The sequence below is a fragment of the Arvicola amphibius genome, chromosome 6 (assembly GCF_903992535.2).
Source record: "Arvicola amphibius chromosome 6, mArvAmp1.2, whole genome shotgun sequence".
Taxonomy (NCBI): domain Eukaryota; kingdom Metazoa; phylum Chordata; class Mammalia; order Rodentia; family Cricetidae; genus Arvicola; species Arvicola amphibius.
In genome coordinates this window covers 17,153,562-17,177,703 of record NC_052052.2, presented here as the reverse complement: position 1 = coordinate 17,177,703, position 24,142 = coordinate 17,153,562, and the positions used below count along the sequence as shown (strand labels likewise).

General features: G+C 48.5%; 1 protein-coding gene across 3 annotated transcripts in view; it reads right to left on the bottom strand.

Moving 5' to 3' along the window:
* Positions 1-14,776, bottom strand: part of Nipal3 (NIPA like domain containing 3) — a 39,858-nt gene extending 25,082 nt beyond the window's left edge. Inside the window, exons 1-5 of one of the 3 annotated variants that reach the window (XM_038335176.1) lie at positions 14,623-14,760; positions 11,507-11,689; positions 10,913-11,262; positions 2,260-2,328; positions 128-299 (exon numbers count right to left, since the gene is read on the bottom strand). In XM_038335176.1, the coding sequence (XP_038191104.1) occupies positions 128-299; positions 2,260-2,328; positions 10,913-11,011 (340 nt within the window). In that variant the 5' untranslated portion in view covers positions 11,012-11,262; positions 11,507-11,689; positions 14,623-14,760. Of the gene's footprint in view, positions 1-127; positions 300-2,259; positions 2,329-10,912; positions 11,263-11,506; positions 11,690-14,622 lie in introns of all 3 variants that reach the window. The other 2 variants (XM_038335175.1, XM_038335174.1) reach the window with 2 other exon arrangements.
* Between the last annotated feature and the right edge of the window lie 9,366 nt (positions 14,777-24,142).

Genomic DNA, 24,142 nt, shown 5'->3' with positions numbered 1-24,142 from the left:
AATTGTGTGTGTGTGTGTGTGTGTGTGTGTGTGTGTGTGTGTGTTTAATAGGAGTGCTCCGAGCCTCCTGATGGCGCTCGGGTCACACAGACCATGGGTCCTGGGTGGAGAGAAGGCTGGGGCTTACCTATCACGGAGACGGCACTGAGGGGCACGATGAGCGAGAGAGGGGCGAAGGCGTAGGAGGCGAACACGCCCAGTTCTCCCAGCAGCAGCAAGAGCAGTCCAAGCCACCATGTCTTGGTCTTAAAGTAGGCCCGGGGGTCCTTGGAGCCTGCCAGGCGGATGTGGCAGTATTTCTAGAAGTCAAAGAAGAAATGCGATTTGACCAGATATTTAACCAAGTGTTTAGAGCACATGAAAGACTCTAATGAAGGAATCCCAGCTGACACTCCACTTTTAAAACCACACATGGAGGCCTGAGTCAGGTTTGGGGGGTGATGTGGGTGGGACCTGGAAATGGACATTTTTTTTGTGATTATGTGTACATATTCACATGTATGTAGATATGCACGCACGTGCATGTAGGGAGTGCATGTTTACATGTATGTGGATATGCACTCATGTGTGTGCATGTGTGCGCGCACGTGTGTGTGTGTGTGTGTGTTTGTGTGTGTGTGTATGTGTGCGTGTAGGCCAGAGGAAACAGTCTTTCGCCATGGTTTTTGAGACAGAGTGACTCATTGACCCAAGCTTGACACGTAGACTAGGCTGGCTTGCCAGTGAGCCCCAGTCTCACCTACTACCACCTTGGCACTGATTTATACACGCACACCGCAACAACTGGCTGTTTTTGACACAGGTTCTAGGAACCTGCAGGACAAGGACTTCACCCATTAAGCTATCGCTCCAGCCCCTCTCTTCCTCTTGAGACACTGTCTCATGTCACCCAAGCTGGTCTTGAAATTTCAATCTTCAGGGCTGGAGAGATGGCTCAGGGGTTAAGAGCACATATGCTCTTCCAGAGAACCCGGGTTTAGTTTTCAGTGCCCCTCATGTGGCTCACAACCGTGCATAACTCCAGTTTCAGGGGATCTAATCTGACATCCACAGACACCAGACACACACATGGCACACAGACATACAGTCAAACAGACAGTCAAATACTCACATGCAAATAAATAAATAAATAAATAAATAGAAAAAAAGAAAAGAAATCAAAATCTTTCTGCCCCCCACCTCTTGAGTGCAGGGGTAACAGGCATGTGTACTGTGCCTGGGGCTCAGGGCGGGCCTTGAAGAACCTCTGAGAAATCTAACGGAGGACATTTACCCACTGACTCCTGTAGTGGCCACCCGGCATGGGAATATTCTTGTTTCCTGGAACCAGAGCCCTGGGACCCCAGGGGAAGCTCCCCCAGATGTCGGCTGCTGCACAGCACAGCTGTGGCCACCACCAGGCCAGGCGCTGTGGAGTTTCTATGGTAACTGCTGCCATCCCTGTGCCTGACACTCTAGGCACTGACAGTACTGGAATCACAGCTGAGGGTGATGGCCCATGATGGTCCCAGCAGCTGGAGGCATAGGGCAGCGTGAGACAAGACCTGGGCCTGTGGCTAAGATGTCACTGCTAGAGAGAAGGCCGGGGCTTGGCTGGGGAGACAGCACTATCAGAGAGACGTCTGCTGTACAAGCGTGAGTTTGGATCCTCACCATCCGCGTGAAAAACCAGGTATGGCAGTGACTGTCTGTAATCCCAGCACTGGGGAGAAAGGAACAGGAAGTAGTTTGCTGGCCAGCTGGTCTTGCTATCACTGAGCTCCAGGTTCAGTGAAAAAGCTTGACTCAAAAGAAATATGGTGGGGATGGAGAGCCCAGTCCGTGGTTAGGGGCAGTGTTGCTCTGCCAGAGGACCCACTTCGGGTACCACCCATAACTCCAGCTCCAGGGGAATCTGATGCCTCTGGACTCCGTAAGCGCCCACACTCGTGTGTACACATCCCCTGCTGACACATAATTCGAAGTGAAAGAAATCTTAACAAATAAAGAGGGTGGAGAGCAATCGAGGAGGGCACTCACCATGGCTCTCTGGCTTCCATAAGCAGGCGTGCCCACCTGCAAACACATGAGCACAAGCACATACGCCACACACGCACACACATGAAGAAAACTGGAGGATGTGACCCATGGGAGAGGAAGGAGGACAAAGACTGTCGAGACATTCAGGCAGCAGACGGGGTCCCCCCAGAGAGCAGACAGCAGACCTGGCTCACCCCCACTGCTCCTCTGCCCGGGACAGCGCTGGCACCTGAGACTCACCTGCAGGTTAAGGGCGATGCTGACCACGAGGTGCCCAAAAATTGCCAAGAGAGCGCCAATCAAGTTTTCCTGAAGGGTCACAGAACAGAAGGGAGTGGCACTTAGGTCAATAGGTACCAGGGCATATGTGATATTCAGCCGTCTGCCTCCAAACAAAACCGGAACAAGGCCCACACTCCCCTCCCTCCAGACCACCCAGGTGTCAGTCACCCAGCTCTTTAGAGATCCACAGGGCACTGTCCTGAGCTGAAAACGTCCAGAAAACACTATACTTGGTTGTCCTCCTCCTCTCAGTGACCTGAACGGGCCTAAACTTGCCCTACTAGCCTCTGAGAGGCACTGACCCGCCACCATCTTAAACAGAAAGGTAACGTGTAGAACCCAGTGTGGAGGAAAAGAAACACAGGCTGGGGCTTCTACCACCACCATCTTGCCAGGGAAGTCTTAGAGCTTAGCAAGAACCTTTCAAGTAGCCAGCTTCAGTGTGGACTTTTCAGTTATTAATCAGTGCAAACCTCATTTATAATCACCCTAGTGATGAGAATCAGGCTCCTGGGCATGATACTTTTTTTTTTTTTAAATAAAAGAATTACTCGACATACATTTAGGATAGAATAATTAGGAAGCACAGGTGACAAAAATGACAGTAAGAGCAGGGTGTGGTGGCCACACCTGTCATCCCAGCAAGACTGTAGTGGAGACAGGAGAGTTCAAGGCCATCCTTGAGATATTATCTCAGAAACCATAAAACCTTGAGGCTGGAGAGACGGTTCCAGGTTTAAAGAGTGTATATTGTTCTCAGAGTTCCCTTTCCAGCATCGAAGTGAGGCAGCTCACAATTGCCTGTAGCTCTAGATCCAGGGGGTCTGAAGCCTCCCACCCCCACCCCACCCTCACCCCACTGCCACCCCAATTCCCCCCAACTCCTGGCACAGCACTGATCTACACAGCATACTGTGAACATAGCTCTGTGTCAGGCATACTGTGCTCATCATTTTTAAAAGGTCAGCAGGTACCCTATCACCTAAGCTGTAGCTCCTGCCCCAGATGACCATTTTAAATGTTTGCTCATGTTTATGTACTTGAATGTTTTGCCTGAATGCATGTATGTGCATTTCCTGCATGCCTAGTGTCTGCACAGGCTGGGAAGGGGGGTGGTCATCAGTTCCCCCAGAACTAGAGTTAGACACAGTTGTAAGTTGTCATGTGGGTGCTGGGATCCGAACCCACATCCTCTGCAAGAATAGCGCATGTTCTTAACTGCTGGGCCATCTCTGCCGTCCCCTTATCTGACTATTTTTGACAGAGAAAACAGTGGTTTCATATGGTTCAACTTGTAACTGAGCCACTATGACTTTCACAGAGAGACTATGCTGTCCTTTGATAGCACAATGATGAAAAGAACAAGGCTGACGAGAGGACAGAAGAGCTAAACAAGGGGAAAGCGTCCTGCCACCCAGACAAGCTAACACCGCATCAGGGAGAGCTGATGAGAAGGAATGGGGAAGTGAAAACTAGGAAACCCACAAAGACAAACTAATCTAAGTACCAGGGCATCTCACAGTGAAGGGTTTCATGGTCAAGGCTGGCATTCACACAAGGCTCACACGTGACGGGGAGGCCCCGTCAAGGCTGGCATTCACACAAGGCTCACACGTGATGGGGAGGCCCCGTCAAGGCTGGCATTCACACAAGGCTCACACGTGACAGGGAGGCCCCGTCAAGGCTGGCATTCACACAAGGCTCACACGTGACGGGGGAGGCCATCTCTATATTTTCCCTTTGGGATACATACAAGCCTAAGAGAACTGGCTTTGAAATAGACCCAACTCTACCTGGGAGCTACTGAGATGGGGTGGAATCATCGAGGAACATCAGGACCCTTGCTCTCTCTACAGCGAGCCCAATTCCAGGTAGACTTTCAAGACTCCCATACATGTGTATCCAGGCTCCCTGATCAGATGGAATTAAAGTGAAAACAGCCCATGGTGGTGGACACACCTATGATCTCGGCACTGGGGAAGTGGGCCATCCTTGGTTACATAGTGAGTACAAGATCAGACTGGGCTACATAGCAAGACGTTGCCCCAAAAATAAACAAATAAGTAAAAATCAAAACCCACGGAGCCGGGCGGTGGTGGCGCGCACGCTTTTAATCCCAGCACTCGGGAGGCAGAGGCAGGTGGATCAGTGTGAGTTCGAGACCAGCCTGGTTTACAGAGCTAGTTCCAGGACAGGCTCCAAAGCCACAGAGAAACCCTGTCTCGAAAAATACCAAAAAAAAAAAAAAAAAAAAAAAAAAAAAACACCAAAACCCCACGGGGCTGGAGAGAGAGAGCTCAGTGGTTCCGAGCTCTTAGTGCTCTTGCAGGGGACCTGGGTTTAATTCCCAGCACTCACATAGTAGCTCACAAACTTGTAGCTATTTCCAGGGATTCCCGACATCTCTTCTGATCTCTGAGGACTCCTGAAGACATGTGGAGCACATATATACACTCAGACCGACAGACAGACAGACAGATACACACACACATGCACATATACCCCAAAATAAATAAAATCAAAAACAAAATCCCAAACTAAAACAAACCAAACAGCAAGTGCCCCAAAGAGCCCTAAGAGGTAATGTTCCACTTTAATCTCTTCTCAGCAAGCAGAGCTGGAAGCTCACGGACGCATAAAGTAAACCTTGGAGAGGTAGGTACCACAACCCGACCAGGGCACAGACAGGAAGGCCTAGGATCAGAAGTGTGACTTCTGGACTCCTGATAAGAATGCTGGCCCCACACGGTCTCCAGGGTGTTCTCTGAGTTTATTCAGAGGTGAGAAGGAACTGGGGGTGGGGGTGGGGCACTAAGTACTCCACTTGGTGCTGACGCAGGCAGCTGAGTTTGCTCAGCAAAGCCATTTGTGCGGCACATTAATCTTAACGCTTAATAGCCGGTTACAGACCGTCACAGTGAGTAACAAACAGACATCGCTCATGCCCTCCCATCTGAGTGTCTCCAAGGGCCTCATCAGAGCTAATTATGCCCCCGAACCCTTGTGAAGTGGTGCGTAGTTGAGTTTTATGAACATTTAAAGTCATGGACAGCTGCCACCGCCCAGGGGTTACACAGTTTGAACACACATTCACCAGCTGCCCTCAGGGTTTGGCACGAGGCATTCATAGTCAAGAAGGATCCTGCCTGAATTTCCTCCTCTAACCTCAGAGCTTGAAGATGGGACTCTAGCTCTGGAGGCTTGGCCAATGGCTTCCTCACTGGACCCCCAGCAGCTCCCTCAGTTGCTGAAGAGTTATCCTTGGTCCCTGGGGGGATTATTCACAGTGAGAGGCACAAGTATATGACCAACACCGACTCTTAGGGACTAGGAACACAGACATGGCCCTTAAGGTACAAACGGGAACAAGCAGGTCCCAGCTGAGGGGCGTGTGGTCCACACTGCCTGGTGCAGGCTAAGGCTATCTGTGTGTTCTGAGAACCTATCACCTCGGAGGGGAGGGGTGAGTAGTTGGAGGCCCCGCCTCCCCCAGTCCTCACCCGGCTCCAGCTTTCCTGCAGAAAGTGGAGGTGGCAGGATGAGCAGGTGGCAGGACAAATGCTGTCAGGCACTGCTTCTCACAGACATCACCGGAGGAGGCACGAGACCAGGCCAGCGGAGCAGATCATGCCCATGCATGGCCAGCAGGGCCCAGCTCAAGCCAGGACTCTTTGCCACCCCCCTATAATTTTGGGATGAGAAGTAGCAATCCTTATGTTTAGGATAATCATACATTACCTAAATGGAGACACCTGTTGAATGAAAGGGCGCCCGTTCATGAGGCAAAAGCTAGGGGTCCCAGTCATCTATTCACAGTGAACCTTGGAAAGGGACCATTGGACAGAGGCAGTGACACTTCAGACTACTTCCTGCCATGGCTGCAAGCTCCCTGTAACCTCAGCATCAAGGAGACAGGGGAGAGGCCAGAGGCGCCTCTCTCTGCTCCTCTAGGGATTCAGGACAGCAGACCTGAGTGGGGTCCTGCCTCTGTGGGGAATGACCTCAAGTCTCTGGGCCATAATATAGAGCTGAAGCAGCACACGGTGCAGTAAATGCTGAAATGATTCTAGCGACTGCTATAGTTTTGTTAAAGACAACATTTCCTGTAGCCTAGGCTGGCCTTGACTCATTATATACCTAAGGATGCCCTTGACTTTCTGGTCCTACTGCACGGCCTGCACTCCTAAGTGTGCCAACGAGCCTGGCTCCCATGGCTCACTTTTACTATCATTTTTTTTAGTTTGTTTGCTTGGTTGTTGTTTTTGTTGTTGTTATTGTTATTGTTTTGTTTTCTTGAGACAGAGTTTCTCTGTGTATCCTTCACTGTCGTGGAACTTGCTCTGTAGACCAGGCTGGACTCAAACTCACAGAGATCCGCCTGCCTCTGCCTCCCGAGTGCTGGGATCTCCTGTGCCCACTTCACACCTCCCCCTGCACCACAGGGCTGTGGGTTGTTGAGGGGCAGGACCGGCTCTCCCACAGATGCAGGATCCCAAAGCTGATGTTTTCTAATCCAAAATTGATTTTTTTTAAATCCCCTATGACTCTGAAAGGAAATAAAATGCTTCCAGGAAGGCCGCTGCAGGCAAGAAGCAATCCCTCTATGTGGATCTCAGTATCCATGTGAGTCAGCTCACACGCCAGTGTCTAGGTCCTTTTCAGGTCTGCTACCATCAGCCTCCATTTAAACACTGCCAGCATCACAGCCATCTCTTGGAGCGTAAGCTGATCTCCCACAATGCTTTGGGCTTGGGGCTGTAAACAGGTAAGTTGCCTCTTGACTGGCTTTGGGTGGCTGGCCTTCCAAAGAATGCACTCCAGCGAACCAGGTCTGCCACACCTGCAGCTTGGCTTCAGGCCACCTCCCTGACGCTGTCGTTAGCAGGTGAGGCATTACCTGCCTTGCGCTAGCCATCCCGACACTTGTCACCAGTGGTAGGAACAGAGGGAGTCTAGCTGACTGCCTGGCACTCTATAAACAGCATAAAATGGTGGCCAGGACCATGGACCTTGGCCATGAGTAGATGATTCAAATTCCAGCTTTTACATAGACTGTGTGGTCTCGGGCAAGTTAATGAGCTTCTCTGTTCCAGTTTCCCTACATGTAAGATGAAGTTATAACCAACTTGGGAGGATCAGTACAGTTCCTGCTACAGTTAATGCTCAACACATACGGATGCTTACGGCAATATCTGTTAATTAACTATGGACAAAGGACCCATATTTCCCACTGGGAAGTGTCGGAACACGTGATAAAGGAATTGGGTGGATTGGTAGAGTTTCCCAAGCAGAAATGGATGACTCATGTGACTTGGGGTTCCTCATTCTGGGCATTCCAGCCATCCTCCTAATTACCCTATAGGGCAAAATTCTAGCCTCACCTGCAGGTCTATGACTTCCCTAGGCTTTAACTCAAGACATATCAAAGCCAGGACTTGACGTCAGCCTGTCTGAGTACAAAGTCCAAGGTCTCAGCACTCTATACTGCCACCTCTCTGCTCTAGTTCTTCCTTCCCCCTCCCTCTTTCCTTCTTGGGGGGGGGGCAGGGACAGAGTCTCACTATGTAGCCCAGGCTGGTCTGGAACTCACAGAAATCCACCTGCCTCTGCCTCCCAAGTCCTGGGATTAAAGGTGTGCGCCACTATGCACACCACCACATTTTTTTTCCCTAATGGCAGGTCGTTGTGGAGACCTATCCTGCCCCAGGTTTGCTGGACCGGGATTTGCAAAGGGAGAACAAGGGGGAGAGGGTGCAGACAAAGAGATGTGCTCAAGGCTGAGCCCGAGCTCACCAAGTATGGCTGGTAGTCAGCCAGGGCTGGGGAACCATCACGGACTCCACCCCTCCACGTGAGGATGAAGCTGAGCTGGATCCCCCATCCTCACCGCTGCTGTTCTGCCTGTCACTCACCCCTCCTCCAAGAACACGGCGGCGGCCACGAGACAGGCAGAAACGGCAGGCTTTCATGGAAAGATCAGAGGGCAGGAAAATCATGCCACCTTGACTTTGAAATAGACCCAACTCTGCATGGGAGCTACCTAGGTGGGATGGAACCGGCGAGGAACGTCAGGGCCGGGCTCTTGCTCTCTCTACAGCGAGCCTAATTTCAGGCAGACTCTCAGAACTCCATATGCATGTATCCAGCCTCCCTGATCGGATGGAATTAAGATGAAAACAGCCCTTTCATTCTCCTCTTGTGTCTCTCTCCCCAGCACCTGCCCTGGCCTACAGGGTGACAGGGACACTCAGGAGTCTGCTGAAGCAGAGAGGGCCCTGGCGGAGGAGCCATGATGCCAGTAAGGTGGTTAAGAGCATGCTACCATAAAACCTCACGCTTCAGTTTCCTTGTCCCCAAAGTGAAGATGAAAATGCTGCTAGCAGCCACCCGCTGAAAGCTGCCCATAGTATGTGGGTCACTGTTCCAAGCTTCATGTGGCCGGATTCATTTGCTCCTCCTAACAGCCAGGAGGCAGATGTTACTGTCACTTTAAGGTGAGGAAGAGTGTATGTACTTTCAGTGTCGATGAGAAGACTGTAAGGGGAAAATACATTTGAAGAACGCAGCACAGCACTGGGGCAGAACGAAAGCTCAAGGCTCGTGACTTGTCGAGATTCCTATCATCACTCAGAGCTAAAAATAAGCCGGAGCTTTCCCTATGAATGTGCTACATGATCTCAAGTATGTCCCTTCCCACCATTTGCCTCCAGTTCCCCAATCCATAAAATCAGAACGATGGTGATCTCGAAGTCTCCTTCAGCCCAGGGTGTTATCAGTCTCGACTGTGAGACAACTTATTTAATTTTAAGCACACGTGTGTGCACCTGAGTGTATGTATATGTATCACACGTATGCAGGGCCCGAGGAAGGTCAGAAGAGGAGTGGGATCCCCTGGATCTGCCATGTGGGTACAAGGGACTAAACCTGAGTCCTCTGCAAGAGCAGCCAGTGCTCTTAACCACTGAGCCATCTCTCCAGCCCCTGGGTCTTTTAATTGTCAACTCAACACAACTGAGAGTCACCTGGGCAGGAAGTCTCAATGAAGGATTGCCTGGATCTGGTTGGCCTGTGGGTATGTCTGTGCGGGCTGTCTCAGGTTAACTGATGTGGGAAGAACTGCCCACTGTGGGCGGCACCATTCCCTGGAGGAAAGGGAGAAAGGGATCTGAGCACTAGCATGCATGTGTGCATTCTTTGCTTTCTGAGCCAGATTATGGATGTTATGTGACCAACTCCCTCAAGCTCCAGCCACTGTGACTTCACTGCTATGACAGGCTATGACCCAGAATTATGAGCTTCTCCCTGAAGTTGCTTCTATCCCAGTGAAAGGAAATAAAACTAAGAAACCAACTGATTCAGAGGAAAACAAAAAACAAACAAACAAAAACCGATTCCAGTCTCTATATGCTTCGTTAGGGGCACCAAAGTTTGACATGAAAACCTTTACCTATTCATAGGAAACAGTCTAAAACACACCCAAGGAAATCATCCGAGATGAGCACCGGGGATGGCCCTCAGTCATGATGATGAGTCACATCATCCCATAGTCTAAACAACCTGAGTGCCCGCCACAGGGAAGCTCTCATGCGGATTCCCACAGAGCAGCTCAACAGGCGACTGGGCAGTCATCCTGGAAGCCTGTGGTGGGGGACATATTCCACTGTCAGTGCTGTGGGAAGTATCCCACCGTCAGTGCTGTGGGGAAGTATTCCACCAGGAGGGGGAACTGAAACGGGATCCTAAACCTTCTGAACAGTGTGGCTCCAGATCTTAAAAAACACTAGAAAAAGACAAAGCAGACTGAGATGTGAACACAGAGACTCTCAACTAGAACCCAAATCTTCTGAACTGGAGAGATGGCTCAGCAGTTAAGAGTATGCACTACTCTCAGAGAGGACCTGGGTTTGGTTCCCAGCTCCCACATGCTGACTCACACCCATCTGTAACCCCAGATCCAGAGGAAACACCGTTTCTGACCCCCTTGGGCAAGGTGCACAGACACACACACATACATATAAAATAAAGTAGATATTAATAAACAAACCTCAAATCTCCTAACTGGAAGTGTATCCAGTTTTAACTCCTCATTTAATGTATTTTTCTCAACATTTGTATTTATCAATGCGATTTCAGTGTGTGTGGTATATTTGCATGTGTGTGCAGGTGCAGGGCTATGTGGAGGTCAGAGGTCAACCTCCAGAGTTCTCATGATTTGTTCTCCACCTTATTTATTGAAGCCAGGTTTTTTGGCTTGAACTCAGAGCTGGCTGACCTGGCCAGTCTAGCTAGACAGCTTGCTCCAGGGCCTCCCCTGTCTCTGCCTCCTGTGGGCTGGGATTATAGACAGCATGCCAAAATTGCCTGGCATTTACATGGGTGCTGAGGATCCAAACTCCAGCCCCCACCCTCGTCTGGTAGAGCACCCTCCTGCCTAAGCCATCTCCCTAGCCCTATTTTTATGTGTTTGAGTGAGCATTTCTTACATTTGGATTCCATGCTGCGCTCTACTGTGGCGCACCTGCCTGTCTCAGCTAGTCATCAGCATACAGACACAGGGGACACCTGTGAGGCCATTTAGAAACCCACAACATTCCCAAAGGACAGTGCTTGCCTTGTAGGAGAAGGAGCCCTCGCTGCTGCTCAGGCTCACGGAACTGCTGGTGGTCGGGAATGGCTGCAGCTGCAGGCCTGCGCTGTGGGCCCCATCCATGGCTGTCTAGTGGCACATCCCACCTGGCCCGGCTGGGAGCTGGGGCTTCCGCTAGGCAGGGTGCAAACTGGGAACCATCTCTCCTGGTGTTCCCCTCCTTCCGGCAGCCTCCTAGGTCTCTTCCTCAGCAAAATGCGTTCTTCTCTGAGCGCTCTGGGTTGACTTACAGCCTTCCCTTCAGGCTCTCCTGAGGCAGCTCATGGTCTCCCCCAAGCAGAAGGGCGAAGGTGTCTTCTGACTCTGGCCAAGCTCTGTACGGTGGAGAAGGACATGAAAAACTCATGTACAGGAGACATGGCACCCAGCCTCATTGTTTGAGAAAGCGCTTCATGCAAAGCATGTCTGGCCAAGCAAAAGGGGGCCACGAAGGCCTGATTGTCGGGCTTCTGACCCCCGAAAAAAGAGACTGTCCTTTAAAAGCTTCATTCCTGGCCCCCAGACATCCCATTTCCTTTCCTCCTTGCCTTCCTTCTTCCTATCAATCCTAATTTATACCTTCCTTTCCTTTATAAGCTTGAGGACGAGACAAAAGACTGACCACATCCACTTCTCCAGGTCTCCAAAATCAACAGATAGATCCCGTGAGCATCCAATAGGAACCATCATCAGGTGTGGAGGCACATGCTAGCAATCCCAGCACTCAGGGTAGGCCGAGGCTAGGCAGGACCACAGGATAGCCTGGGCAATATAATGAGATCTTGTCTTAGAGTAAACCAATCCAGCAGTAACAACACTAAAAACCCAACCCAACCCAACCCAACCACCAAATCATGGGGTTTTCAATTTAGGAAGGAAAGAATGTGAAGAAAATCCTGGCATAGGAGGGCACTCTTCTGGGATGTGGGACCAGATGCCCATGTCAGTTTGTCTCTGGGTGGCTCAGCGTCTTATCTGTGAAGTGTGGATTGTCATGTGGCTTCAAGTAGGAGCAGGGATGACAATCACCCTGTTAATTGAACTGGTATTTTCAGTGTTTCTCAAAGTTCTCCTACCGAAGAGAAAACTCGTGCCAGCAGCTCATGGTCAAAAACCCAACCACCACAGCAAAAGGTTCTGTAAGATCTTCTTATGCTTAGAAAAAAAATCGAACATACAAAGCGAAATAACCCCACTCGAAGTACCAACAAAAACCATATGATTCCATTGTATAATCCGTTTATCATATTTTATGCTATAACCATTTAATTTATTATCGTCGTGATGTGTTAGTACGAGCGCTATCATGTGCCGATGGAGGTTGTGGGAGTTGGTGCTGTCCTCCCACAATGGGTTCCAAGGATCAAACTCAGGCTGTCAGGCTTGCTGGACAAGCGCCTTCAGCTGCTGAGCCATCTCTCTGGCCCCTTCAGACATTCTGAATTGCTCTTGATCTGCCATGTGCTCCCTTGTGTACCTCTACCCTGTCACTCAGCTTTTGAGTCAGTTTCCATAGCCATTAAACACGGATCATGTTTCCATCCCACCGGCTGCGGTAAGAACTCGACGGAACACGGCATGTGAAGGTGAACACGGAAGATGGCTGCCACGTGCCAAACGCCACTAGTATTACTTTATTTAGTTCTGATTTTTCTAACATTATTGTGTGTATGTGCATGCACACACGCATGTGTGACATAGCACACATCTGGAAGTCACAAGACAACTTTGCAGAGTCAGTTCTTCCATCCTACACATTAGTCGTGGGGACTGAACTCAGCTCATCAAGGTTAGGAGCAAGTGCCTTGCGCCACTAAGCCATGTTAGGCCCATTCTCCAATTTAATCCTGTAGCTTATTCATATATACGCATGCTCCATCACCCAAGCATGCACCCAAGAAAGAGTTAAGGGCTCAGCATGTGCTAAACAGTCTCTGCCAAGGTCCAGGCCTCAAAACACTGTGTATCCCCCAGTTTCGGCTTCCTTCTGTCCCATGTTCCACGCCTAGGACTGTCAATGACATGCACTGATGTCACAGGATGAACCTCATGCCCAGCACCAAGGAGATGCCAAGTGCAGGCTTAGGACAGGGCAGCCACGAAGACCTGCACCTCGTCAAAGGGACTAAAGTTACCTCACGGCTGCTGTTTTCCCGCTGAGACAGAGTTCCTGCCTAAGACACCCTCATCAGGTAACTTGCTGACCCACGTTTCTTACCTGTGAGACCCAATGAATATAGGATTGCCCAATGGCTGGGAGGGAATAATTACTCTCCATTAGACTGCATGTGTGCGAAAGCAATGCCGTGTTAAATGTCTGCATCTCTGTCTTGGCATCGTTAATGAGGGTAGGCTAGGGTTCCTTCTACCTGGGAGAGACCTAGAGCTGCATCCAGTCTGGGGCTGAAGGGGCCCCCTGCTTCCTCTGGAGACCTTAGTTCAGAGCCTGGCAAGGTGACTGGCATATACACCCACTCCTGACTAAATGCAGAGCCCCTGGTATACTGTGGCAAAAAAAGAAAGAAAGAAAAAAGCCTTATTCAGAATGTGTAACCACAAACAGATATACCCAGCCCCACCCACAGGATGTCAGAGAAAGCACACAGCTAGAAAGGACAGCAGGAATTCAGGCCTTCTAACCTTCTCCAGTCCAGTGCAGCGCTCTCTCTCTCTCTCTCTCTCTCTCTCTCTCTCTCTCTCTCTCTCTCTCTCTCTCTCTCTCTCTCTCTCGTTCATTGGCTTTTAAACAGCAGCTCCAGCTTCCCTCTCTACCTGGGGAACCCGCAGGGCTCTAAAAGCAGGAAGACAGAGCAGAGGGAGGCCCTCCCTGGGCTAGCACACAGTCACTCAGAAGCCTCCGTGGACTCTGCAGGTTGCACTCCCTTCTAAGGCTCACACTTTGGTCTGGTGACAGTTTAGTGTTGGTTTCAACGCACTTTTCCAGGACCGACATATGTCCAAGAGGCACACAGCCAACTAGGTGTTGACAGTCACAGCGCATGGTCACTGACCCAAGAAGGGAAAGAGAATTCACCAAGTGCCTGCTTCCACTCCAGTCCCCCGGCCTCATCTAAACGAAGTACTCCATTAATCCCACCGAGCAAGTTTTCCAGAGAGAAAACCAGCCTCACGGCCATGAAAAATAGATGATTTAGAAATCAGCTGTAACCGAAAACAAGGGTGTGTGTGTGTGTGTTGTGTAGGTCTTGCCACCACCTGACGATTTAGTTTGACTAGAGACTATCGGTTTCATGTCAAGCTTTCCCTTCCCGGGGCTTGTGAGCTCCGAAGGGTGGCATTCTCGGGTCCTTTCCCATTGAACTGGACATTCCAGCGCACCGGAGACACACCTCTGTTCCAGTACCAAGCACCGGGCTCCGTCTAGCCATCTGCAGGCTCCGCCGGCTATTTCCAGGACGCTGGAGCTGGCAATACCTTCCACTTCCTCATCTGGTAACGCCCAGAATCACCTTCATTAAGGCAAACCCGTGACCACCCTCCTTGCAAATATGGAAGAAAAAAAATCGGAGGCAACAGGACCCAAACTGACAAGGCTGGCCACAGCAGGGGAGACGGTATTTATACTAGGGAGAGGTTAGATAGCAAAAAAAAAAAAAAAAAAAAAATGCGTTGCTTTTCCTAAAACAGCAAGCCTGAATTCAAGTCCCCCTTCTCTCAGTCTTGACAGGACTCACCCGCGGCGTTGCTTCTTGATCCACCTATCCCAGGTTCCGGAGAAGCAACCGGGACACTCCGTGCCACCCCGAGGTACAGCCTCCTGGATCCCTTCCCAGCTCCGAGTTGCCAGGGGGCTGCAGTCAGTGTTTTGCTTTCAAAGGTCGAGACTTGATTTGTCACCCTGTCTGCCAGTCCCAGGCTGGCGGAGCTTCTGCGCAGGCAAGTGGCTGTCAGGAGGCGATGGGCGGGATATCCTGAGATAATTGGCTGCGCTGCCAAGCTCGCTTGAAGCGTAGGGGCCAGACCTGACACTCACCTGGAGGAGTCCCCTCTAGCGGCCAAAGGAAGAAGTTGGGGCTGCTTTGGTTCCCAGGGTATGGCAGCTCACCTCCACCTGCCCGACAGGTGGGCTGGGCTTGTGCAGCTCGCCTGGCGTTCTCGCAACCTGCGCTAACAACCACAATCCTGGGAGGTGCCCGTGCTGCTCCTACCAGGTAGTGAGGCCCTCAGCAGCGGCACCCAGCAGAGCCGTGACGTGTCTCGGGGACCATGCGTACCCCTTCTTCCCTGCGCCTGCGTCCCACCTGTTGGCTGCGGCATCCTCTATCTCCCAGCACGCCTGCAGCTCAGCTGTTCGGGAGGGCTGTCAATCATCCTAGTCCCCCGCTGCTGTTTCCCGGGGGTTCAGCTGTGACCATGAAGCTACGCGTGGAGCTTCTAGCGCGCACGTTTTCCTGCACACGCCATTCGGTTCAGAGCCTAACAGCAACCTCTGGGGGAGATGTTGCGATCACGCAGGTTTTACGAGGAAATTACATTGGGGCTACCTCGGCGACGGCAGGGGGCTCAGGTGAGGGGCCAGTAGAGCAGGGAGGGAGCACTTAAGAGAGGATGAAGCTACCATATTGTATTATGGGAGAGGCTTAAAGACCAGCTGGGCTGGTGCGAGGTTTTTTCTTGAGGCGTGGGTGGCAGGAGCTGTGAGCAGAGAACGCCGGAGACAGTTTATAATAAAAGGCGTATCCCACAAATTTAAAGGAGCCACTGGTGGGTTCAAGGCGGGCCGCGAAGGGGCACTGTGACTGCGGTGAAACTGTGTACGGGGCTCTTGGAAAACTGCACGCTTGCCCTTGCGGAGTTTTGTGATCAACCTTTTCTCGCGCGCTCAGGGCGTGGATGAATACAAACATTCAGGTTTATGCCTTGGGTAGGATTTTCTGAGTGTGCAAAATTCCTAGGCCTTTGGTTCTAAGAATTTCAAGAAGTCGCCAAAACAGCAACAAAAACCCCAGCCTCAGAAACGAACTCCCTAATAGTTCCCTGCCAAGGATCCTGGCATTATCAACCAAAACCCTAAAATTCTGGTAGCTTCTCTGCTGATTTTGAAACGGCTCTCACGATTGGCCAACAGCTTTTCACGTTAGAGAAACAGAGGACACCATTGGTTAGAGTTAGCCGGCCGCCTGCCACCGGCCTCTGGAATGTTAGGCCAGTGGTTGCCATAGCGACTAGGCGGCAACCTCCTGACTAGGTGAGAGCCAGCTCTTGTTGAGGGACCGGTCCTGGAGGTCGTGAGGAGGACTCTGCGCACTCCATGGGACACCCACTGAGACCTCCGGACTCCGGGTGTGTGCCGAATCACTGTACCCAAATTGGGTGGTGCCTCCAGGGCCAGAAGGTGCCACTTGGGGTGGGGGTGGGGTCAGTGTATGCCCCAGTGTACCCATCTGGAAAGTGCGGTTAACTATGTTTTGCCTTCCCCTCGCACCCTGTGAGTGGTGTGGACATCTGACTCTCCCTACTTCCGTCTTTGAGGCGCACCGGCAAACCACCAAGAGCCCAGCTCTAACAGAGCCCCTGCAGTACATTGGGTCTTCCTCAGCAAGTCTCCCTTATTCTGGGCCTCATTTTATCCAGGGTGAGACTGGAATCTTGGGGCTACTACCAGCTGCTACAGTTTCATCTAGGCTTCCCACACACACACTCACCAAGTAAAATACCTAATGGGTCATTTTCCCCAGGCTTTAGAAAGTCTCTTGGGTCTCTTGTGCCTCCCCTTTCCTACGGGAAGAATGTCTTAATTGGAGATCAGTGTAGATTCTCGGCCAGGACCACCCATGAAGAGCTGGATGCTCACCTGGGCAGCATCCTGTTCCTGGTTAGGCTCTACCTGTTCTCTACCAACTGCCCCGGCATTCCATGGAAAACTAGAAAACAAGATTGAAAATGTTACCTTTTGGTGACAGGATAATGTATTTGTTTGACATTTATATAATTTCTTAAAATTTACAAAATTTGATAACTTGCACGAGAAACATAATTTTAAAAAATCTTGCAAATTTTTCTTTTTTATAACAGGTCCAACTATGTAGCACTGATTAGCCTGGAATGCACTCTGGAGGGCTGGCCTCAGACTCAGAGAGTTCCAGCCACCTCTGCCTCCTGAGTGCTGGCATTAAGTTTCTAAACCACAAAACTAGGCTTCCACAATTCTTTTTGTTGTCAGCTTTTAAACTTATTTTTATTTATCTTATGTCTATGGATCTTTTGTCTGCGTATACGTCTGTGCACAATGGACGTGCCTGGTGCCAGAAGGGGCATCTGATCTCCTAGGACTGGAGGTATATATGGTTGTGAGCTCTCCATATAAATGCTTAGAACCGAGCCCAGGTCCTCTGGGGAAAAACAACAACAACAAAACCGGCAGTGCCCTTTAACCCCTGGGCCAAATCTCCAGCATTGCCATTTGGTTTTTGAGATAGGGTCTTGACAGCCCAAGTTGGCCTAGAACTTAAGGTAGACTAGGCTAGCCTTGAACTTCTGATCCTCTTGTCTCTACTTCTTGAGTGCTTGGATTACAATACGTACTACTGCTGATTAACCCGGGGCTTTATGCTTCTTAGGCAATGCTCTACCAAAGGAGCCACATTCCCAGCTTTCTCAAACTGCGACTTCATTAAAGGTAGGGCCGCAACCAGTTCTTCCTAAAACAGCAAGGTCACACTGCGGGGTGGCAAGCGAATACCGATGGCTTTCAGAGACTCTCAAAGGCATTGGTCTGTGGTCAGTATTGATTATTGTTTTGAAATACCTTAATGTTTTAAAGCTGTAGTTTCTTGTGCTCTTATTAAACGTTAAAATCCTAGGTTATTCAAAAAGGCTACAAACTGCAGCTGTGAAGATGCATTCAGCAAGGAGCCCACGGAGGAAGAAAGGCCTAGACAGACCTTTGCTTGCTCAATGCTCCCTTCGTTAGTGTTTAGAGATGGTGTGAGCTCCTTAGGAGGAAAGGGAAATAAATCCCGAGTCTGCTCATGAAAAATTAACGGCTTTGGCGATGAAACTGTGTCCGAGCTATTGACAACTGAAAACAAAAAGAACAAACAGCCCCAGCTGCGTAGACTGGAAAACTCTTTGGCTCTCAGGCAGCAGGTGGCACAATAATGCAGTCCCTGAGGGATGTTCCCTTCGCTCAGTGAGGGAGTCCTTTCCAGACTGCACCACGGGCAGGAGGGGAGTGGAAACAGACTGTGGCTTTCCGAGTTGAAGCACATTCATGATAGTTTTTGGGATGGCCCCCAAAGCCAATGTGTTGAGAGCTTGGTCCCTGGTCTTTGCTGGTATGGGGGCCGAGGGTATGAACCTTTATTTGGTGGCATTGGGGGCTTGCCGAACCTTTAGAAGGTTGTGCCTGGGGGGTGGAAGTTGTGTCACTGGGTGTGTGATCTTGAAGATGCTGGGATCAGGCCCTTTCCTGTTTCTCTTTGCTTCCTGGATGCTGTGCAGGGAAGAGACCCCTTCTACTATGCTGTGCTCCTGATGTCATGTACAGAGCTGCCATAGGCCCTGAGCAGCAGGATCAGTGACTAGAGACTGAAACCCTTGAAACTGTGAGCCAACACAAGTCTTTGGTATTTCGTTCCAGTGATCGAAGGCCACCAAACATAAGGACATGGAGGTCAGAATTTAGGACAGCCAAAGAACCCAGAACATGATCAAAAATACCAGAGGAGAGAGTTGTATAGATAAATGTTGGTAACCTGAAGAGATGTCTTTGAGTATTGGCTGAAGAATGACCTGCCCAAGCTTGAGAAGACTCCACCAAGGAAGCAGGAGGCAGGACATCTCCCGGGGTCACATAACTGGCTATATTTCGTGTTCCATAAGCCAGAATGGCGGGACATTGCTAGATACGGAATGGGTAGACTCTACGGAAGTGCCATGCCTAGTGACTGGGGTGTGGCTCAGTTGGTAGAGTACTTGCCTAGCAGGCATGAAGCCCTGAAGTTGAGTCCCAGCACCACATACAGGGGGCATGGATGGTGGTGCCTGCCTGCAGCCCATCAGTCAGGAGGGAGTGGCAGGAGAATCAGAAGTTCAGGGTCAACCTTAGCTGCAGAGTGAGGTTACCAGCCCGAGCTACAAGAGATCCTGTTAAAAGAAAAAAAAAGTATCATGTCTTACTAGTGAAGATAAACTTCTTCCAGAAAGAAAGCTGTTCTGAACCTTTCAAAATTTGAAAGGTCCAATGAATCTGAAAATTACTGAAAATGAGTCAGGGGGCTGGAGAGATGGCTCAGCAGTTAAGAGCACTGGCTGCTCTTCCAGAGGCCCTGAATTCAATTCCCGGAAATCACTTGGGTGGCTCACCACCATCTATAATAGGATCTGATGCCCTCTTCTGGTATGCAGGTGTACATACAGACCACTCATACATAAAATATAAATAAAATTTTAAAAATGAGCCAGGAAAATATGTAAATGTGCAAGAATGGAACTTTCATACTATCTGAACCCAGTACAAAGATCAAGGAAAATGTGACCCCAGTGCCAGCGATGACAAACATGACAGAACCAGCAGAAAAGGTCCTCAGGGCAGCCGTCACAAACTGGCAGAATCCTGCAGGAGCTGAAGGAGGCTGAACAGGGAGGTCTTTCTAAAAGCAGAAAGAAAGAAAAAGATGCTGCCTAGGGGGACAGGAGCAGGTTAGTTTTCTCCACCGATTAAGAATTAAACGGCAGTAGAGAAATGTTACCCAGAATCTTGGGGAGCCTCATATGGCACTGGAGAAGTCGGCATCCTTTCTTCGGGGTCTCGGTTTCATTAATAAAAGAATTTAAGAATGAACACAAACAGAAGCGCGAGGACAAAGAACTGACTCAAACTGAACTCAGAACAGTGTATTAGAGGTTGAAAGGAGAAGCCCAGGGCGGGTGAGCTAAGCCTTACAGTTGCCTGGAAGGGAGGAGCAGGATGAAGAAGAGAAGCTGGAATGGAGTTCAATGACATGGCAGGGACAGGATCTTTAGAAAATGATTAAGGACACTCAAAGCATTAGGGAGTTTAAAAGCATACTTGAGCTCTGGCCAGCATCTGAAAGGAACAGAAGAAATCGTTATACCTGGGTGGACAGAGCCAGCAGAACACCATGGCAGCTGGTAAGGACTGCACTATGGGGGAAAAGTACACTACCTTAAGGTAAACCCCCCTTCCCATGGGTGTTCCCAGACCTGTCCCAATTGACTAACGCTCAAGGGAGGAGACCTGTGTCCACCAGGAGGTAGATTCCTCCTATACAGCTCCCACAGGTTGTCCACAAACTGTGAATCCCTGCTCTGGGGAAGTGAGAACACAAAGATCCTTGAGGCTCCCAAGCCAACAAGGCAAATCAGTCAGCTCCAGATTCAGCATGAGACTTTGTCTCAGAAGATAAAGTGAGCAACTGAGGAAGACGTTCGATGTGGATCTTCACATTCATTCCTGCCTACACATGAGCACACACAGGCTGTAAGGTAGTGTCTAGAAATGGAAAAAAAAATACAATTAGAATGAAAACAGTTGGTGAGAGTCACAGATAAGACTAGATCAGAGAGTCTGAAGGCAGAACAATTCAGGTTGTCTGAACAGAGTACAGAGATTAAACAAGGCTGAACTTCAAAGACAAACACACTCTCAACCACCATAGGGAAACACCAAGTGGTTTAACGCACATATAACTGTCACCTTGGAAAGGAGAGAGCAGAAGGAACTATTTGAAGAAGGAATGCAAAGTGTTTTTAGAATCTGTTGGAAACTATAAACCTGCTGATTCGGGAAATGAAGCGAATCCCAAACATTAAAAACCCTGAAGAAAATCATGTCAAGGCTGTTGTAATTTAAAAAGCAACATGAGAGAGGAAGATGCCATGCGACAGAGCTCATGTGAAGGTTTTTTATTAGGGGAAAGGGAACATAAAAGGGGGGAGGAAAAGGGGGAGACTGGCCTCTGGGGATGGATCAGCAGAAGAGGAGAGAGGCGGTGTGTGTTTGGGAGACAGACAGGCAGAGAAGGAGAGAGAGGAGAGAGAGAGAGACAGACAGACAGAGAGGGGGGAACAGACAGAAGAGAGAGGTGGGAGGTGGTCAGAGCCCTTTTAAAAGGAACACAGTGGATGTGCACAGCAGGTGCTCTTAGTGGCTGCAGCTGAGGATGAATCCTGACAGAACCCTATAAAGGGGGATTGCTCCTTTGTTTCTGGCCACCCAGACCCAATTAATCACACAGAAACTATATTAATTACAACACTGTTTGGCCAATAGCTTATATTTCTTATTAACTAACTCTTAAATCTTAAATTAACCCATTTCTGTTATTTATATTTTACCACGAGACATGTGGTTTGTTACCTCTTGCTTCTTGGGCAGCTACATGGCATCTACCTCCTTAGGCAGTTATGTGACGTCTCCTTCACTCTGCCTACTCTCTCTCTCTCTCTATGTGTATATATATATATATATATATATATATACACACATACATACATACATATATATATATATATATATATCTGTTTGTATTTCTCGCTTGGCTTTACTCTGTGCCATTGTCCCAAACAGTTTTATTCATCAACCAATAAAAACAACATATATACAGAAGGGCATCCCATATCATCTCCCCCTTTCTGTCTAATTAAAAAGGAAAGTTTTAACTTAAACATAGTAAAATTACATATTAAAATAGTTATCAAGCAAGAATACACTTGTAATATTTAGTCTAAAGCCAGGCGGTGGTGGCACATGTCTTTAATCCCAGCACTTGGGAGGCAGAGGCAGGCAGATCTAGTTCCAGGATAGGCTCCAAAGCTACAGAGAAACTTTGTCTTGAGAAACAAAAAAAAAAAAGAAAGAAAAAAACCCACAATATTTAGTCTATTTGTATCTGGAAAGTTTCATATCTAATTTATCTTTTACCATAACTAAGGGAAACTGTCTTCAACTCCATCAAAGACTCCAGAGGGATATAATGTTACCTAAGTAAACAGGAAGTGCATTGTAAGCAATTTCCAAAACTCTAGAATTGACAGAAACATCTTGCTGCTAGGACAGTCTCCCAAAGTTCTTCTGTAATGTTGGGGCATCCATCTTCAGCCTACAGGACCATAGGATCTGGCAGACCTTTCCATGAAGTAGGAAATTTGAAAGGTTTTTCACCTATATTGGCAGTTTGTCAGTCACTTTCTTCTGATTTCTGCAGAATGTCTTGCAGATTCTTTCATGAAGTAGGAACCCTGAAGGACTGTCTCACCTTCTTTAGGTAAGTTCAGCAGTCATTTCTCTGTGGGTTCTGTATGTTCAGTTTGTACAGCATACCATCAGACAGTTCAGTTCTTACCCAAATGGCTAGCCTTGTCTCATTGAAGGCAAATTCCATAGCAAGTTTCTTCAATGCCTATCAACCTCTCTGAAGTAATTGGTGCTGCCAGAAGCAGACTATTAAGAAAAGTCTAAGTTCTTAAAACATTTTAAATGTCATATTCTGTAAGTCTTTGAAGGGTTTGAAGAAGACCTATCCATCTGAAATCTATCTCTGTACATCTAGAAAACTTAACTACACGACTACAATGCTTATTACATATGACTATCAATCTGTATTTCTTAATTATACATTACATTTTTTTTTTTTTTGGTTTTTCGAGACAGGGTTTCTCTGTAGTTTTGGAGCCTGTCCTGGAACTAGCTCTTGTAGACCAGGCTGGCCTCGAACTCACAGAGATCCGCCTGCCTCTGCCTCCCGAGTGCTGGGATTAAAGGCGTGCGCCACCGCCGCCCGGCTATACATTACATTTTTAAATGAGCCTCACAAACACAATACCTTAAACAAAAGCAGAAATACATATACACAGTGTACCAAATCTACCTTAAATTTGTATCAATAGACCAAAATCCATACCAATGTATTCATCTCTATATCATATCTCCCATATTTATTTATTTATTTTAGAAATTGACTGTGACCATTAATCAAGTCCCTCTAAATGAAAACAAGCATTTATAAACAATCATTTTGGGAATTTGGGTATAGCTTTCTTCAAACTGCTTCTTGCTGTTTGTTGGATGAAGTATTTTTAGGGTTCATGGAGACTTTTGGGGGATTTTGTTCCATCAAACCACATTAGCCTAGAAGGAATCCACAGGTTCTCATCTTCCGTGGAAACAAAAGCATAGCTTCTTTTCCAAAGTAACATATCCTTAGACTCAAATTTTAAAGCCAATAGACCTTTAAAATAAATATATGTTGGTTTAGCTTAGCAGCCCTCAGAATCAAATGTCTCTCTGTAGTCAAAAAATTCTAAGAAAGCACAATAATATTCATAATCCAGACTCTCTGTGTATTTTCCATCTTTATGTGGCTCATTTTTTTACCCTATTTTTAATATTTATCTTATCTTTACTTCTTTAATCTATGACTGTCTATCTTTTTATAACTGTCTATACTTTTTTCTCTCTCTCTCTGGGCATGGTCTCATGTACTATAAATGCAGACGAAAAGCCTGTGTGGGCCTCTTGGCTGCAAGGACTTCTCACAGCAGAATCCCATGGTCAGGCCAGTAGAGATGCCAGAATACTAACAAAGACATCATCAAAATCAAATGGGTGAGCGATAGAGGTGCTGTGGGATAATGCTCTTGCACACTGTAAAGATTTGCCATTTATTTTGGTTATATTGGTTTACTAAAATGCCAATTCACCAATAGCCAGGCAGGAAGTATAAGAAATGGACAGAACATGAAAATTACCAGGGATAAAGAGAGGCATTTCAAAAGTCCACATAAATCATAGGTGTGCAGGTAGCCGTTAGCAGTGCCTCTACATACGTGGGATACAAGTGAGGACATTAAACATGCAGAGGAGTTGGCAGTGGTGTGGCCCAGGGCCCATCAGCATGTCCCTCAGTCCTGACAGAATGAACGAGAAATCGGGGCACGGAAAGCTTGAGCATTGCTGCCGAGCTTTTGATCGGACTGACGACATTTGTGCAAAGTGCCGTCCAGCAGTCCAGGAAAAGGGCGGAGTGAGCAGGAAGTGTCCGGTTCCTTAGAGATTAAAAATGGACCGCTGCATTTCAAAAAGAAACTGAAAAGAAAATAAAGATGCAAGATATTAAAATACTAGAGATGCCACCAAGACTGCACGCTAAGAGAGTAAATCTTGTCACTTTACTACATGGCAAGAGAGAGCCCAGTTTGGTGGCCCAGACTTTCTTCTAAAAGTTAAAA